The sequence below is a fragment of the Heteronotia binoei genome, chromosome 3 (genome assembly GCF_032191835.1).
Source record: "Heteronotia binoei isolate CCM8104 ecotype False Entrance Well chromosome 3, APGP_CSIRO_Hbin_v1, whole genome shotgun sequence".
NCBI lineage: Eukaryota > Metazoa > Chordata > Lepidosauria > Squamata > Gekkonidae > Heteronotia > Heteronotia binoei.
The window spans coordinates 41,627,523-41,644,501 of record NC_083225.1 but is presented as its reverse complement, the minus strand read 5'-3'; the positions used below and the strand labels follow the sequence as shown (position 1 = coordinate 41,644,501).

General features: G+C 40.4%; 1 protein-coding gene across 2 annotated transcripts in view; it reads left to right on the top strand.

Annotated features, from left to right (window-relative positions):
• Window positions 1-16,979, top strand: part of NALCN (sodium leak channel, non-selective) — a 290,882-nt gene that overhangs the window by 238,066 nt on the left and 35,837 nt on the right. For both annotated transcript variants that reach the window (XM_060233672.1, XM_060233671.1), the window contains 8 exons: window positions 3,092-3,165; window positions 6,839-6,940; window positions 7,464-7,533; window positions 9,670-9,761; window positions 11,969-12,091; window positions 13,568-13,624; window positions 13,834-13,954; window positions 14,054-14,185. In XM_060233672.1, coding sequence (XP_060089655.1) covers window positions 3,092-3,165; window positions 6,839-6,940; window positions 7,464-7,533; window positions 9,670-9,761; window positions 11,969-12,091; window positions 13,568-13,624; window positions 13,834-13,954; window positions 14,054-14,185 — 771 coding nt within the window. The remainder of the gene's footprint in view (window positions 1-3,091; window positions 3,166-6,838; window positions 6,941-7,463; window positions 7,534-9,669; window positions 9,762-11,968; window positions 12,092-13,567; window positions 13,625-13,833; window positions 13,955-14,053; window positions 14,186-16,979) is intronic.

Here is a 16,979-nt window from a genome sequence, read left to right as displayed (position 1 = left end):
GCTGCTCTGTGACTCCAAGTGAAGGGCAGAGTATAAATCCAATTTCTTCTTCTTTCTTCTCCTTTCTTCTTCTTCTTCTTCTCCTTTCTTCTTCTTCTTCTTCTTCTTCTTCTTCTTCTTCTTCTTCTTCTTCTTCTTCTTCTTCTCCTTCTCCTTCTCCTTCTCCTTCTTCTCCTCCTTCTTCTTCTTCTTCTTCTTCTTCTTCTGAATAAGCCACCCAGGAAGATTCTTTCTAAAAAGGTTTAATTACAATGAAGTTAGTATTTGCAGCACTTCTCACAGTTTTACTCCAAAATTTATTTTTTATTTTATTTTATTGGATTTATATCCTGCCCTCCCTGCAATTCAGTGGTGTAACTCTTCTTAGGACTATACCTACAGAACTATCTTCTGCATTGTTGTTTTTTTCATAATGTTATAATTTTCAACAAGGCTGGCCTCAGATATGGACTTTCATTAATTTTCTGTCATCAGCAACATCTGGGTTGTTGTCAGAGATGTCGGCTTGTCATCCATAAAGCAGATGTGTATTTGTTTCCTTTTTATTAACGCCATCTGCCCTCCTTTAAGCTATGGTACTATCCTGGTAACTTTGAAAGCTTTACCCTCCTCCTGATCAGATTTTTAAAACATTTTGCAGCCACAGAATTGGCTTCATGTTATGACGAAATAAAAATGATGGCCGGAGGAGAATCAAATTTTGTAAAATAAAAGACCTAACAATTACAGTTTTTATGAAGGGGGCTTTCCGGAATGATAACTGTGAAGCATTTTAAAGCATGTGTCTTTGTGTGTATTTACTGAATCTGTTTTCTGGCCATTATTATTATTATTCATTTTATTCCATGATTCTTATTTTTTTCATTGTCATATAGAGGAGGGGCCATGACCTGAATAGCCCCAGCCTAGCCTCACCTGATCTTGTCAGATCTCAGAAGCTAAGCACGGCTTGTGTGGAGGCAGGCAATGGCAAACCACCCCCTGAGTATCTCTTGCCTTGAAAACCCTATGGGGTTGCCCAATGTTCTCTCTAAGCTGTGGAGTCTTGTGAGCAAAAATTCTACTTCGTGAGCTACTGGCATTAAAGTTGTGAGCTGCTGCATCAATTAGTTTGCTCTGGGGCCATTTTTTCCTGAGCTAATACAAAAATGTGTGAGCCATTGACTAGAAAACTGTGAGCTGGCTCACACTAGCTCAGCTTAGAGGGAACATTAGTTGCTATAAGTCAGCTGTGACTTGACAGCAAAAAAAAAAAAATAGAGGAGGGGAATGTTAAAAAAATTATTCACCCCAGGTGCCAAGCTGGCTAGGAATGCTACTGTTTCCCAGTATAAACATATGTCTTATTCCCCAGCTGGTTGGCAGAAGGAAAGTCAGGAGAATAAGCTTTTAATACAAAAGGTTCTTTCTCACTGTCCTTTGTGACCTCAGAAGGCTCTGAGTTGCAGTTAATAACCAAAGTTGCTGATTATATTTCAGAATTACTAAACTGGTTATTATCTGAGTCATATTGTTAGAATGTCTGTGTAGGGAGTATTTGCATAAAGTATGATAGGAGGAAATGACTGGGCAAAGGAAAAACATTAGTTATTGATTAGAATATACATATTTTAAAAGCTGAAAGTTCAAAAATATCTCAACAAGTATAGAAGACACTGGAAAGCTGGAAGGAGTTAATAACAGCTCAGTTCAGACGTCACATTCATAGTCCTCCAAATCATTATTTGGAGAATGAGGAATGGGCCACAAACCCATATGCTCCCTTCTAATATGCCAGTTCTTTCCTCTGTTTCCTGGTTTGCTTCATAATATTGTACTCTGATGTCCAAATTATAATTAGTATGAACCAAGATTGCCTCCAAACCATGGTTTGCAAAACCTGCTTCAAACCATAGTTTCATTAATGGTCTGAAGGCGAGCTGTGGTAACTTGGTTTGTATGTTCCAAAATACTGCAGTTAAGCAAACCAAGAAAGGAAGGAAGGCACAAGAAGGGGAAAGGAACTGGGAAAGGAAAAGGTTCTCCACATCATGGCTTGATGTGGAAAATGACTAATATGGTGTCTTAAAATGAGTCAATAAAATACAAATCAATTATTGACTTGAATCCAGTAATGCACAAGCAGAAACACAAACGGACTTAGTGCAGTTCTTCTTGAGAGAGATCTTGTGCATCACCTAGCACTTTCTTCCCTGTATATTATATGCCCAAAACTTGGTTGCCTAAGATCTTGCAGAAGCTCAAGTGGGAATACAGTAAGTTTTACTCAATGAAAGCAGCTACCACAGTCTTTTTCTCACAAGAGTTCTACCACAGGTGGAATCTTTGTGCTGGATCCAACCCATGTTTTTATAACAAATGCACCATATTTCTCTGCCAATGCCATTTATAACACAAGCATTATGAAATACATGCTTGTGTGGACTGACAGTGTCTGAATCCAGTGGGGCACTCTCCTGTTTTTTTCAGAGTGTTCCATTTGTATTTGAAAATGTGCTGTGAGCTTTGGTGGCATTGTTGCGAGGCATGAGTGAACACATGAATACAAAAACCTTCCTTATGCTGATTAAAACCATTCGTCCACCAAGGTCAGTGTTGTCTACTCAATCTGGCAGCAACTCTTCAGGGACTCAGGCAGAGGCCTTTAACGTCACCTGCTGCCTGGTCCTTTTAACTGGAGATGCAGGGAATTGAACCTGGGACTTTCTGTATGCAAAGCAGATGCTCTACCACTGAGCCACAGCCCCTCCTAACCTTTGAACCTGATAATTAACAACCTTCAGACTTTCTGCAGTGCCAAAGGTTCATACTACATTGACACTCTTAATCCATCTGAGCTTTGATGAAGAGATAGCAGCACCTAACAGTGCTCTCTTTTTATACGGCCAGTCAAAAGGAAACCAAGAAGCATTCAGTGGAAAGAGTGGTTTTATTGCTCCATAACAACACAAGAGGGGCACTAAATTTGTGATGGCAGAACCTTTTTCACACTTGTCTAGATTACCTAAACACTTTAGTTTCTCAGAACTGATCAGTTTTCTGACCCAGGATAGGATGTACAACATTAAATTTCTTCCCTTGTGTTTCACAGCTCCGGAAGTCTGTTTTCAGCATTAGGGCAAGAAATCTTTTGGATAAGGAAACTGCAATCAATAAAATTCTTAGGTAACTGCTGCAATTTAATGCTGTGATTTATGTGATTTAGAGTTGTCTCTGCTGCTGAGTAATGATTAATCTTTAATCTTTTTTGCCCAGCCCTCTGTGTGTGTGTGTGAGAGAGAGAGATCACTTAATATTTGAATGGGTATATATCGATGCAATTTTAAAAGGTTCTATGGGTGGGTAAATCTAATCAGAGGCGTTATGCAACAGGGCCTATATGCCTCCCTACCACAAACCCTTCCCATTGCGCATACACAAGGCTTTTTTTTTTTAGCAGGAATGCACAGGAACGCAGTTCCAGCTCACTTGGTGTCAGGGGATGTGGCCTAATATGCAAATGAGTTCCTGCTGCGCTTTTTCTACAAAAAAGGTCCTGCACATACACACAAATCGGAAGCAGATAAGAACATTAGCTATCTTTGACTGCAAGAGCTGAGCAATCACTTGTCATTGATGTGGTTTAACAATCCCAGACTGGTTCAATACGAGCAGAAACTTTGGATTCCTGCTGTAGCATGCAAAGCTTCATTCTTTTCTGTTCTTGGTAGAAAATGGCCTGCTTGCCCAGCGCTCTATCTCACTGTTTGCTCTGCGTTGTGTCTTTAGTAGACCAACAACAATCCTGCCACCCACTTTCAGTTGCTGTTAGGTTTGGTAATGAAAACACAGGCCAGCTCCATTCATATAAAGAAAGTGAGGCAGTTCTTTTTTAAACCTTGTCTCCTAACATTCATTTAGACCTAGAAATCAGTCAAACTGAATGAAAGTAATCTGAAATGAATTTTCAAAGCCACTCAGCGGGTTAAGATGGGATAGAGGGTTTATCTCGCCTTCTTTGCATTTTGTATTATTAATTTATTAGCTTCGATTTATTGGCTGCCTTTCCCTGGAAGCAGGGCTCAGGACGGCTTAACGTCAGAGACAAATGCAATCGATAATAAAATTAAAACAACATTAAAATACTAAAAACATCAGCACTAGAATAGTGTAATATCCAGACACACCCCCCCGCTCAGTTTGAGAATTCCAAGGAAGAATGCAAAACTTTTCAAAGGCCTCTCTCTTCCTTGTGTCCACCATGAGAATTTTAGTTGCCTCTAAAATAGGAATGCTTTTTCCACACTGCCTAAGAATTAGCAAGGATAACCTCTACATGAACAATTCTGTACAATTTTGACTGGGGGCCACACCCCCTGATGTCAACCATTGTTTCACACAGGGGGTTTTGTAGAAAAAGCCCAGCAGGAACCTATTTGCATATTAGGCCACACACCCTGATGCCAAGCCAGCTGTGTTACTGCTAAAAAAAAAAAAAAACCTGAATTTTGCAATACTTGAGAATTTCATCCCAGCTGGGTAGAATACAACACAATACAAAATGTGTTGTCTGTAGAAAACAATGGCAATAGCAACAAAAAATTAAATTAAAAATTCAAACAGGTTTAAACCGTTTCACGAATAATATTGCTAGTATTTGAAAATGATCTAAATAAAATGTCTAGTCACATCCCAGCTGGGCACCCTGTGGTGCTGAATGTGACATCCGGATTAGCAAGAGAGACATTTAATATTCCAATGCAATTTACGTGAGCAGCTCAGTGTAGAATTTCAGACATCACTGATACAATTTAAGAGCCAAACATAGGAATTAGCAGCTACCCTGTCAACGTAACTCAGTAAGCTAAACTCAGCGAGCTGCCAAACCTGGAGAAAATATGTACATAGCATAACTGATAAACTGCTAAATCTTCTTATGTATATCATGTACCATATCACAACTAAATTAGAACAGTAGTCCCCATATGGCATAGATTAAGCCCAGCTTGTGACCTGCCAGACTCAACACAGTTTCTCTGATTTGAGAAGGCTTGGCTCAGGTTCCAGCTCAACATCATATCTCATGCAGGTGCCTGAGCACATTTGAGTTTATCCCCCCCCCCCCCCGGCAAACTAAGATTCTAAAATTAGATAACAAGTGCCAGTTTCAGGAAAGGAAACCAACTCCAGTTACTGCAGTCGGAGCCCTCTGCTCATGACTGAGTTTGATCCCAGCAGAAGCTGGTTCAGGTAGCCGGCTCCAGGTTGACTCAGCCTTCCGAGGTCAGTAAAATGAGTACCCAGCTTGCTGTGGGGGAAGTGTAGATGACTGGGGAAGGCAATGGCAAACCACACTGTAAAAAATCTGCTGTGAAAACGTTGTGAAAGCAACGTCACCCCAGAGTCGGAAACGACTGGTGCTTGCACAGGGGACTACCTCTACCTTTTTAACAGACCTTATGGCAAATTGTAGTTTGAATCAAGGATTCCCAAACCAAGACATCTTCAGTTGTGCTTTACTGGGCTGGGAGGGGCGAGAAAGGTTAAAGGTATTGTCCCTTTCTCAAAAGTACCAATCCCCTTAAGTCCAGTTTGGTGTGTGAACAAAGGAATTGGCAGCCAGTCACTATTCAGGATTGGCATAAACCAAGAAAATGGTGGTTCCATTCAGTCATAGTTCATTTGGTTGCCCAGTTTGTTGGCTCGTGTTAATTTTTTCCCCTTGATTTCCTGAACCAATTCATAGTTCATTTGTTTGTTTGGTCCAGGAAGGGGTAGAATGGCCCTTGAGCAGACTAGAGAGACCAAACTTGTGGCAAGCTGTTCAGCAGACTCTCCTCCAAGTTTGGTGAGAATTGGATTTGGGGGGGCTGTGTTTTGGCTAGTGCTGCCAAACTAGCAGCAAACTTTTCAGCAGGCTCTCCTCTGCCTGCTCTCCAAGTTTGATGAGCATTGGATTTCAGGGGGGTGAGTTACAGCCCCCCAAAGCAGGTGCTCTCAACACAGTGCACAGCTGCCCTCATGCAGTGGAAAGACAGTCTTGCCCAGAAAAGCAGGTGAACTGGACTAAAACACTTGGCAGAACAGAAAACCCACAGAGTAGGGGTGGCACAGCTGGCTCTGACAGAGGCTTGCAATAGCTTCTGAGTTAGTTTGGTATACTGGTAATAATAATAATAATAATAATTTTTATTTGTATCCCGCCCTCCCCACCGGAGCAGGCTCAGGGCGGCTAACAGGACATGGTATATACCATGATCAATTATACAATTCATAAAAGATACAGTTAAAATACAGTTTAAAAGTTACATAAAAATTATAAAACCATAATAAATTAAAGGTGCTATTTCCAGTGGGATGTCTATCCAGATGGCTAGTTGTCACATTCAGAGTTCCCTATAAGCTTGTTGGAAGAGGGTAGTTTTGCAGGCCCTGCGGAATTGGTTAACGTCCCGCAGGGCTCGCACTTCCTCCGGTAGCTGATTCCACCAGTGGGGAGCCATTACTGAGAAGGCCTGCTCCCTCGTTACTTTCAGTGTGGCCTCCTTTGGTCCAGGGATTTTTAGAAGACTGATAGAAAACAAACATTAAAACAAAACGCTTACAATTTAATAATAAAGGTGATGAAAGCTGTAGATGAGAAATGGTTAAGTTAGTAGAAAGGAGGGAAAGAAACTGTAATAGAGGAAACAGACCATAGTGAAAAAGAGAGCTAGAGAAAATGAAAAGGGGAAGTAGAGACAAAGAGGAGATAGTGTGGCAAGGGAGCCACCAGGGGTAAACTGGGATTTTTCCTTCCCTGTGACTTATCATGGTTCCCTTTATTATTATCCACAATAATGCTATTTCATTTTCATAGGGCCTGCACTCGTCAGCGGATGTTGAGTGGATCCTTTGAGGGACAGCCTGCAAAAGAAAGATCCATTCTTAGTGTCCAGCATCATATTCGTCAAGAACGCAGGTAAATAGAGTTACAAAAACACTGAAGAAGAGCAGACAGTGTGAGGCATTGTTTTAGACACTTCTAAATGAGGAATGACTTGCACAAAGCTGTCCATTATTTAAAGAATGACAGTGAAATCCACTGAAATATATGAGGGAATGTTTTTATTTTAAGCATAACTGGATTTCGTGTTATCAGCAGAGGTGGAATTCTAGCAGGAGCTCCTTTGCATATTAGGCCACACCCCCTGATGTAGCCAATCCTCCGCTCTTTTTTGTAAGCTCTTGGAGGATTGGCTACATCAGGGGCGTGTGGCCTAATATGCAAAGGAGCTCCTGCTAGAATTCCACCCCTGGTTATCAGGGTTATCAGTTTAAAACAGTAAAAGAGTAGGGGGAGAAATTCTTTCACTTTGTCCAACTGATGCAAGTTGAGAGAATTTTATTAGAATTTAGTGTACTTTGGTCATAGAAAAAGAAAATGTTTGATCTCGGTAATTTGACCTGGGAATTTATCATCCAAATGAATATGATTGTTACAGGTCACTGAGACATGGCTCCAACAGTCAACGAATCAGCAGGGGGAAATCTCTTGAAACATTGACACAAGATGTAAGTCTAAATACAAACTGCAGGTTGAGTAATGAAATTAGAACACTTGAAACAGGACATAAATGCTGTCGTAATTGATTATATAACGCTATATAATACTGGTACTGATAATGTTGCATTGTGTGGGACAATTTTGTGAGCAGATAACTTTAAAAGAAAATGGCAATAAAGTATGCTCTCACCTTAATATTAACTTCTGAATAGAGAAACTTTGTATAATTCGTTTCTGCGGAGAATCACAGGTGTGATCTGTTTTCTGATAGATTTAGCATAATAAGAAAACATCTGCAAGAAGCTGAGAGACTATCATTTTTTTTACTACTAAATGAAAAATGTGATACAATGTAGTAATCATTGGCTGAATAACAGTTCATAAATGCACAGGATGGATCTGACCATAAGAAATTGGCTGGGGATAGAAAGGTTTCCAGCTGGCTCAGATTCTTCAGGCCAAAGACCCTAGAAATCCCTCCAGTCTTCTTGAAGAATGCTGACCGAGTCAGATCACAATTTACTGTTCTTCAGTTTACTGACTACAGAAATCCTTCTGCTGATCCCATCGCATCGCATCCCACCCTTCCCTATCCTGTCCATTATGTATTCCAGGGGTGGCCAAACTGTGGCTCGGGAGCCACTTGTGGCTCTTTCACACATATTGTGTGGCTCTTGAAGCCCCCTCCACCCTGTTGGCCAGTTTGGAGAAGGCATTTCTCTTTAAATCACTTCTCCAAGCCAGCCAGTGGCATGGAGAATGCATTTAAAATTGCTTTCTACCTCTCCCTCCCCATCTATTTTCCTTCCTTCCTTCCTTCCTTCCTTCCTTCCTTCCTTCCTTCCTTCCTTCCTTCCTTCCTTCCTTCCTTCCTTCCTTCCTTGCGGCTCTCAAACATCTGACTTCTATGTGGCTCTTATGTTAAGCAAGTTTGGCCACCCCTGATATATTCTAATTCAGCTCTTCTTTCCTGCTTTCTTATTTTCCCTAGTCAAATTTATAAGTGGCCAGAAGCGAGTTGACACAATACTGATGCTCTTGTAATTGTTCACCCACAACTCTTTAGGTGTGGCAGGAAGTAGAGTTGTGGTGTTTCCTATAGCTATTCTCAGTGCTCCTTCCTAGTGATTAAGTGGTCACAACCAAGCTCTACAGAGAGACTTCCATGCTGCAGCAATCCCATTATATAGAATAGTCTTTGTGAAAACTATATAGTATCAGAATAGGTTCATGGTTCCTTCTCTGGCCACGTTTTCAAAGATGAAATAAACTAGTCTTGGGATCGGTGATCTAATCCCATGAATGCTAGGCAGTGTCTACCACAAAGCATGCTTCCTCTTCCAGTTGCACAAGGACCTATTATAAACCACTGATCTTGCACAAACATGGAGTGGTAGAGAAAGATGCCCCATGGCAAAGGCTGCCCAGTGAGCATGAGCTTGTCTATAGGATTCAAGCCATAGCATGCTGCAGAGTGAAGACTTCCTGTAAATTCACAAAACTTCACAAAGGCATACTAGAAAAACGTAATGTTTCCCCAGATTTCTAAAGTAGCCACCAGGGGTAAGATGTGCTTTTAAGCAAAACCTCTCCCATTGCTATGCATAATAACAAAGAACTAATGTAAGCTTTTGTTCTTCTGAGATCGCTATATAGACTTCAGTTTGTAAGGAACAGGTACCAATAAAGGTAGTCCAGCAAAAGTAATCCACATTCTTCCATCCTTATATCACATAATCATTTTCTACTTGAGTTAAACTAAGTGACATTAAAGGATTAGAGCACAATCTAATCAATGTTGAGCCCTTTTAGCTTTCATTGGTTTCAGTCATTGAGATTTAAGCATATGTCTAATTCTCCCACTGAAAATCTATAGAATGGAAGAGCGCTTAATGATGGCCGGATCATGCCCTTGGCTAATGTGTTTAATGGTTGAGTACCTAAGTTGCAATAGCTGGATGTAATTACTAATCAAGTTACTAGTCAAGGTTTCTCAATACTGAACAAAAATCTTCATCCCATAGTACTAATGTTCAAAGTGAAAATTTTGAAAGGTTACATGCAATTACGGAAATTGTCTTGCTTTGATCTTATAGACGGGAAAAAAACAAGAGAACTGATTATGTTTTTTGTTCTGCTTCCAGCATTCTAACACGGTACGGTACAGAAATGCTCAGAGAGAGGACAGCGAAATAAAAATGATCCAAGAAAAGAAAGAGCAAGCTGAAATGAAAAGGTATTTTGGATTTTAAAACCTCTTCAGCTGGCTTATGTTGAATGTCTTTACTTAGTGATCAGCATTTCATGTTGATATTCCTTTTGATAAGGTAAATGTATATGAAAGGTATCATTAACAAAGGAAGACCAAATGTATAAACTATAGCTGTTCCTTTTAGAATATATGCAGAAGAAGAAGACATTTTTAAGGACAATACACATTCATACTATAACTCTATGTGAGTGCATCTCTTGTTTGAGAATGCATGTTGTGCCCACACTGCGACAGTTGGCCATAGAGCAACTGCAGCACGGCTAGTCGCTTTCCTAAGGGTAAATTTACACAGTGGCCAGCCACAAAATAATTGTTTTTGTCATCAGCACACTCCCTCTTAAAGAGCGCAGCCCTTGGCACCTGTCAGCATGGAGGGGTGCAGGAGCCATCCACCCAACAGGCACACACATGGGCCATGACGGACAGGGTGGTCAGTTGTTGCAACAACATGAATTTGTGGTTGACCTTCAATCACTGGTGGCTGGGCTGTCCAGCAGGGCACCCACGATTTCAAGGGTGTCCCCATGCCATCCTCCAATGGAGGGTAAGCAGGGGGGCTGGTGGTGTGGAGGGGGCATGGAGAGCCTTCAACAGGCCTCCCAGTTGCCTCCCCTGTCCCTCAGAAGGGAGACACAGCGTCCATAATTAAACCCTGTGGCACCCATCCCAAAGGAGGAATGTTACAAGGCTTGCTTCAATTCCTTGGTGGCTATGGGTGCCAGGGAGCTCCCACCACCACACACAAATAATGCACCCTGGACTTGTGTGCATGGAAGTCTGAAACCATCAGAAAAAAATGAAACATAGCATAAGTATTCACATGACACATTATGTGGTACAGAAATTACATAATAGAATCCTAACAACAATAAGATGTAGACAGCAGTATAGAACACAGTCCCTTATCATTTATCCAACCATTTTATGCAGTGCAGCCCTATTACCGTCTTTCTTCTGCCTTCTTTCAGAAAACTTTTGGGGTTTGTCCTTGCAGTCACTCTGTGAGGTACACTGTTGCTTTGCCATTAGTAGGCATTTGACTGGAGAAGCAGTCAACAAGAAGTCAATTTTAAGTAATTTGCATGTTTCCCTTATTCAAGGCTTTTTTCTGGAAAAAGATGTGCTGGAACTCTCAAGAGGGAAATGAAGGACAAACACCTATGGGCCCCTCATGAGCTTTAAATTTTTTTTTTACAATTTTGTTTCCACAAAGAGGTTCTGGAACTCTGTTCCACCATGTTCCCCCAGGAAAAAAAAGCCCTGCCCTTATTCCAGTCCACTGTCATTAACTATATCTGTAGGGAAGAGAGACTTAAAGCCTTACAGTGTAGTCTTAGACCGAATTACTCCCTTCTAAATTCATTGAAGGGCTTTGAAGGGTGTAACTCTGTTTAGGATTGCACTGTTAGGCACCTAGCCACCTAGCCAAGGCTTCCAGTTGGGAAGGAAATTGTGGGATTGGATAAGGATGCCTTATGCCAGTTTGGTGTAGTGAGCCATTTGGTGTAGTGTTTAAGTGTGTGGACTCTTATCTGGGAGAACCGGGTTTGATTCCCCACACCTCCACTTGCACCTGCTGGAATGGTCTTGGGTCAGCCATAGCTCTGGCAGAGGTTGTCCTTGAAATGGCAGCTTTCTGTGAGAGCTCTCTTAGCCCCACCCACCTCACAGGGTGTCTATTGTGGGGGAGAAAGATAAAGGAGATTGTGAGCCGCTCTGAGACTCTGAAATTCGGAGTGGAGGGCGGGATATAAATCCAATATCATCATCTTCATCATGACTGGTGAAAAGCCAACCAGTGATCATTACTACCAAGCAGGGAGCTGTACCTTTGTTTCCGAAGTCCTATATTCTATCTTCTGAACTGCAGTTATACTGTTACTCAGGACTTTTTTTGAGCAGGAACGCAGTTCCAACTGGCTTGGTATCAGGCGTGTGGCCTAATATTCAAATAAGTTCCTGCTGGGCTTTTTCTGCAAAAAAAAAAAACCCCTCCTGTGCTAAACAATGGTGATGTCAGGGGGTGTGGCCTAATATGGAAATGAGTTCCTGCTGGGCTTTTTCTACATAAAAAGCCCTGCTATTACTATACCATATGAAGATATGTATATTCCCCTGCATCTTTGCCAATGATTGACTATTTTGCAAGTCCTTCTATTATTCTTTAAAAGGAAAGTCCAGGAAGAGGAGTTGCGGGAGAATCACCCATACTTTGACAAGCCTCTTTTCATAGTTGGCCGTGAACATCGATTCAGAAATTTCTGCCGAGTGGTTGTAAGAGCTCGCTTTAATGCGTAAGTAAATGAGCAGTTTGTAATCATGTGTTTGTTAACTTGCTTGAACTCTGCATCCTCCATCACACCTATCCAATTTCATATGGTGGAATGTTTCATGTGCCTTCGGTAATTTTGTAACGGCGAGATGGCATCATCATGTTGCAAGTTTCCCCCACTAGCGGTTCACATCAGCAGCAGCTGTTGATCAGAACTCATAATGTAATAATGTTGTGTCATGTGGTTAGTGTAAATTTATTATTTCCTGCACAAATTCATCTTATTTGAATTATACGCCTTGAGGCTGGGTTTCATTCAAGCACCAGCTGGTGAGGAAAAACTTGAGTGCTATTTTGCTCTAATGGTGACCGAAAGGTTCACCTGACCTTGAACATGGCAACAAACAAGCATTTTGTTGATTTCATTTATATCCCATCTTTGATATTTCATTACTTCCATAGAATTCTCAGGAAATCTCCCATCCAGATACTGAGCAACCCTATATTTGCTTAGCTTCAGTGTGACTCCAACCTACTTGGGAGGTAACAGAAGAGAAGAATTGGAGATTTATACCCCGCCCTTCTCCCTGAATCAGAGACTCAGAGCAGTTTACAATCTCCTATGTCTTCTCCCCCCACAAGAGCAGGGTGCCTAGTACAGTCTGAGAATGTACTTTCTAGAACATTGGATAGTTAATGTTGGATGTTCTGGAAACTGCAATTCCCAGAATGCACTGGCAGAGAAGTGGAACAATAAAATTAGAGGGACATCACTGCAATAATTCTTTGTCTCCTGAGTCAATTCCCATTGTCAACATCATTCCTCATCAATAGATGAATTGGGGTGGGTTGGCAGAGGAAAAGGGAGAATCCTTCTGCGGCTTGTACCATCTGGCAGCCAGAAAGTTCCTCTCAAAAGAGTACAAACTTTATCAGCCCAACTAAAATTATCCAGCTCTTAGGAAGAGGGAAGGCACTGGACCATAAGGTCCTGCATCTAAAATTACCTAACTGTACCACCGAGTAGTCTTTCCATTAATTTCCATTAATTTGTTACTTGTCATTGGTGGCATTAAGAAATAGTACTACTTTTTCCATTCCAGAACCAATTATTGGTCAGTTTCATCGGGTATCCCAAGTTCTATATCTGTGATTATGCAACAGTGATGCAAATAGTTGTATCTATATAATTTGTAAAAGTCTCACTTAGTTGTCTTCTCCCCCCCCCCCACTAAGCTGAACCTAGCATCTGAACAAAATAATTTAGACTGCATTAAAATATTATTTTTAGAAACATCACTCAGTCCTGGCACACAATCATTCGAATAGTTTGATGTAGTTTTACTTAAAATAGTTTTTGTTTCAAAAGCAGAATTTAAACTTCAACCCAAACAGAGAGCAAGATGGAGGAAGTGTCTATATACATTTTTATATAAGTGATAACTATATACCATAATATAGCTTGCAGGATTCTGAAGACATGTTTCCTCTATTACAGTTCTAAAACAGATCCGGTTACAGGAGCAGTGAAAAATACCAAATATCACCAACTTTAGTAAGTATTTTAACATAATTTGCTCTGGAAAATTGATATTTTTTTGCAAATATGTTGTTAGAAAAAATGTTATTAAAATTTGGAAAATGTTAAAATTGTGGAGTATTTTCAGTTGAAACCCATCTATGCTGTATGTCCAGTAGATGTTTATCAACTCTCCTTCTTACAAGGAGATGTGATGTTTATTTGGTTTTTTTCCCATTTTGCAGTGATTTGGTGGGATTGGTAACTTACCTGGACTGGGTAATGATCATTGTTACTATATGCTCCTGCATTTCAATGATGTTTGAATCCCCCTTTCGTCGAGTTATGCATGCGCCAACACTTCAGGTAATTCTGTGGGTGTCTCTCTCATTTGTTATACAAACTGATCTCTTTTTCTTACCGTTTTAGTACTTAACAGTAAATGATCTTTACTTTGCTTTCCAGATTGCTGAATATGTTTTTGTAATCTTCATGAGCATTGAACTTAATCTGAAGATCATGGCTGATGGCTTGTTTTTCACTCCAACAGCAGTCATAAGAGACTTTGGAGGTGTAATGGATATATTTATATATCTTGTAAGTTTGTATTCTTTATGATTTTTTCACAAACATCCTCAAAATTCCTGTTTATTTTTTAAAATAAAGCTTTATATGATGACAGTATAATTTACGCTATCAGGATGAAAGCATACGCTTTCTCATAACAAGCATGACATTAAAAATAGCATATGAAGAATACATTGAGAGAAATCAGAAGCATCTTCAGCTTCATCAGGCATCAAGCACAACCAATCTTTTTATTCTCATATATCAGGGGTGGCCAACGGTACCTCTCCAGGTGTTTTTTGCCTACAACTCCCATCAGCCCCAGCCAGCATGGCCAATGGCTGGGGCTGGTGGGAGTTGTAGGCAAAAAGCATCTGGAGAGCTACCGTTGGCCACCCCGTCATATATTATTCTATAACCATAGAGGAGCCCCATGGTGCAGAGTGGTAAGATGCAGTATTGCAGTCCAAGCTCTGCTCACAACCTGAGTTCGATCCCGGTGGAAACTGGGTTCAGGTAGCCGGCTCAAGGTTGACTCAGCCTTCCATCCTTCCAAGGTCAGTAAAATGAGTACCCAGCTTGCTGGGGGCAAAGTGTAGATGACTGGGGAAGGCAATGGCAAACCACCCCGTTTAAAAAAAAGTCTGCCATGAAAACGTTGTGATGCCACATCACCACAGAGTCAGAAACAACTGGTACTTGTGCAGGGGACTATCTTTTTTAAATTCTGTAACCATACTCCCTGCATTGGATGATCTCTTTTGCATTTATTTCTTTTTCTCTATGACATTCTCCACAGATGTATATCATGGGCTAATGCTTGGGAGGTGGCACATCTTTCTGGGTATCCATATTCTGGAAAGGGCTGTGCCTGTTTTATTCAGTCTTTACTGTGTAGGAGTAGGTAACGCACATTCAAAAACAGAGTGTGCTGAGAAAGAAAAAGAGCAGGCAACAGAAGGAAGCAGTAGCATACCTCCCCTCAAATGCCTCATGCAGGGGACCAAAAAGTCTCACCCCACATCAGAGAAAGTATGAAAGACATATACAACAGAATACAGACTACACCTGCTTAACCCCTGTGTTCATTTTTAAAGTGTTTGTAAATTAGACTCCATGTGAGGAGCTAAAAATAACTTTAATTCATAGATTGTATCTAGCTTCAAAGTACTTTTTAGCAGGGGTGGAATTCTAGCAAGAGATCGTTTGCATATTAGGCCACACACCCCTGATGCAGCCAATCCTACAAAAGCTTACAAAAAAGAGCTTTGTAAGCTCTTGGAGGATTGGCTACATCGGGGTGTGTGGCCTAATATGTAAAGGAGTTCCTGCTAGAATTCCACCCCTACTTTTAAGTAATTTATCCATAATATATAGCTATTTACTTTTAAATGTTAGACAAGCATATATGCTAAAGTGATTCAGTTATATGGTGATGCTTCCTAGTAGCTTACCGTTCTCCTGTCCCAATATATACAGTTTCTTTATCCCTTTTTTCTATACTCTAATCACAGACCAACGGGTCATAAACAAATAAATTTGATAATTCAAAAGTACAGAATAATACAATTCAGTAGTATAATGGTTAACCAGATAAGCAGAAATGCTAAATACAAAGTATAAAATATCATTAAGAGAAAAAAATCAATAAAAACCATGGACAAAAATTTTTCCACTGCAAGAGTTACACTTGGATCGGTATCAGCTAGAAGCTTTATAACTACTTCTTATTTTGAGACACATCCTCACTTCTGAATGTATACCGAGATCCAGGGCTTTTTAGGTAGAAAAAGCCCAGCAGGAACTCATTTGCATATTAGGCCACATCTCCTGACATCACCATTGTTGCACATAGGGCTTTTTGTAGGAAAAGCCCAACAGGAATTCATTTGAATATTAGGCCACACCCCCTGACACCAAGCCAGCTGGAACTGCGTTCCTATGTGTTCCTGTTTTTAAAAAAGCCCTGCCAAGATCGATTTGTCTCTAGCGGGTTCATGCTTCGTGCAGCCAATGGAAAGGTGCCAAATAGTATCTAGATTCCCTGATTTACAGTTGTAAACTCGCTCAGAAAAGGGAATCCCTAGGAACTTGTCTGCTAACCCCCATAGTGGCGAAACATTTAATCTAGCCTTAGTGGAGAGTATTCTATATTTGGGGACCATTATAAATTTACAATATGCAAGGTCTTTGAAATAGGGAGACCCAGATAGTACAAGGAGCATACCCTTCTTGCTTTACAGTTGGTGCTCTGTTTATCAAAGTGTAGCCCTATAGATTTGATCAGTTTACATACAGAAGAGTATTCCATTTGTTTTAAGATCTCAAAAAACAAACTCAGTCTCTGTAATTTGTCATTGATAATTTTTTGTCAAGAACTCTGTAAACCCAGGGGTTTTTTGTAGCAGGAACTCCTTTGCATATTAGGCCATACACCCCTGATGTAGCCAGTCCTCCTGGAACTTACAATAGGTCATGTACTAAGAGCCCTGTAAGCTGTTGGAGGATTGGCTATATTATTTTTTTTATTTGATTTATTTGATTTTTTAAAATTTGATTTTATTTTATTTAGGTGTGTGTGGCCTAATATGCAAAGGAGTTCCTACCACAAAAAAAGCCCTGCGAAAACCAATTAATATATCTTGCTTGAAGAGGCCATGGCTCATTGGTAGAGCATCTGAGCCTGCTTTGGCGGGGGAGGGCGGGGTACAAATAAAATTTATTATTATTATTATTATTATTATTATTATTATTATTATTATTATTATTATTATTATTATTATTATCTACTTCCATGTCCTATTCCTGGCACCTCCAGTTAAAA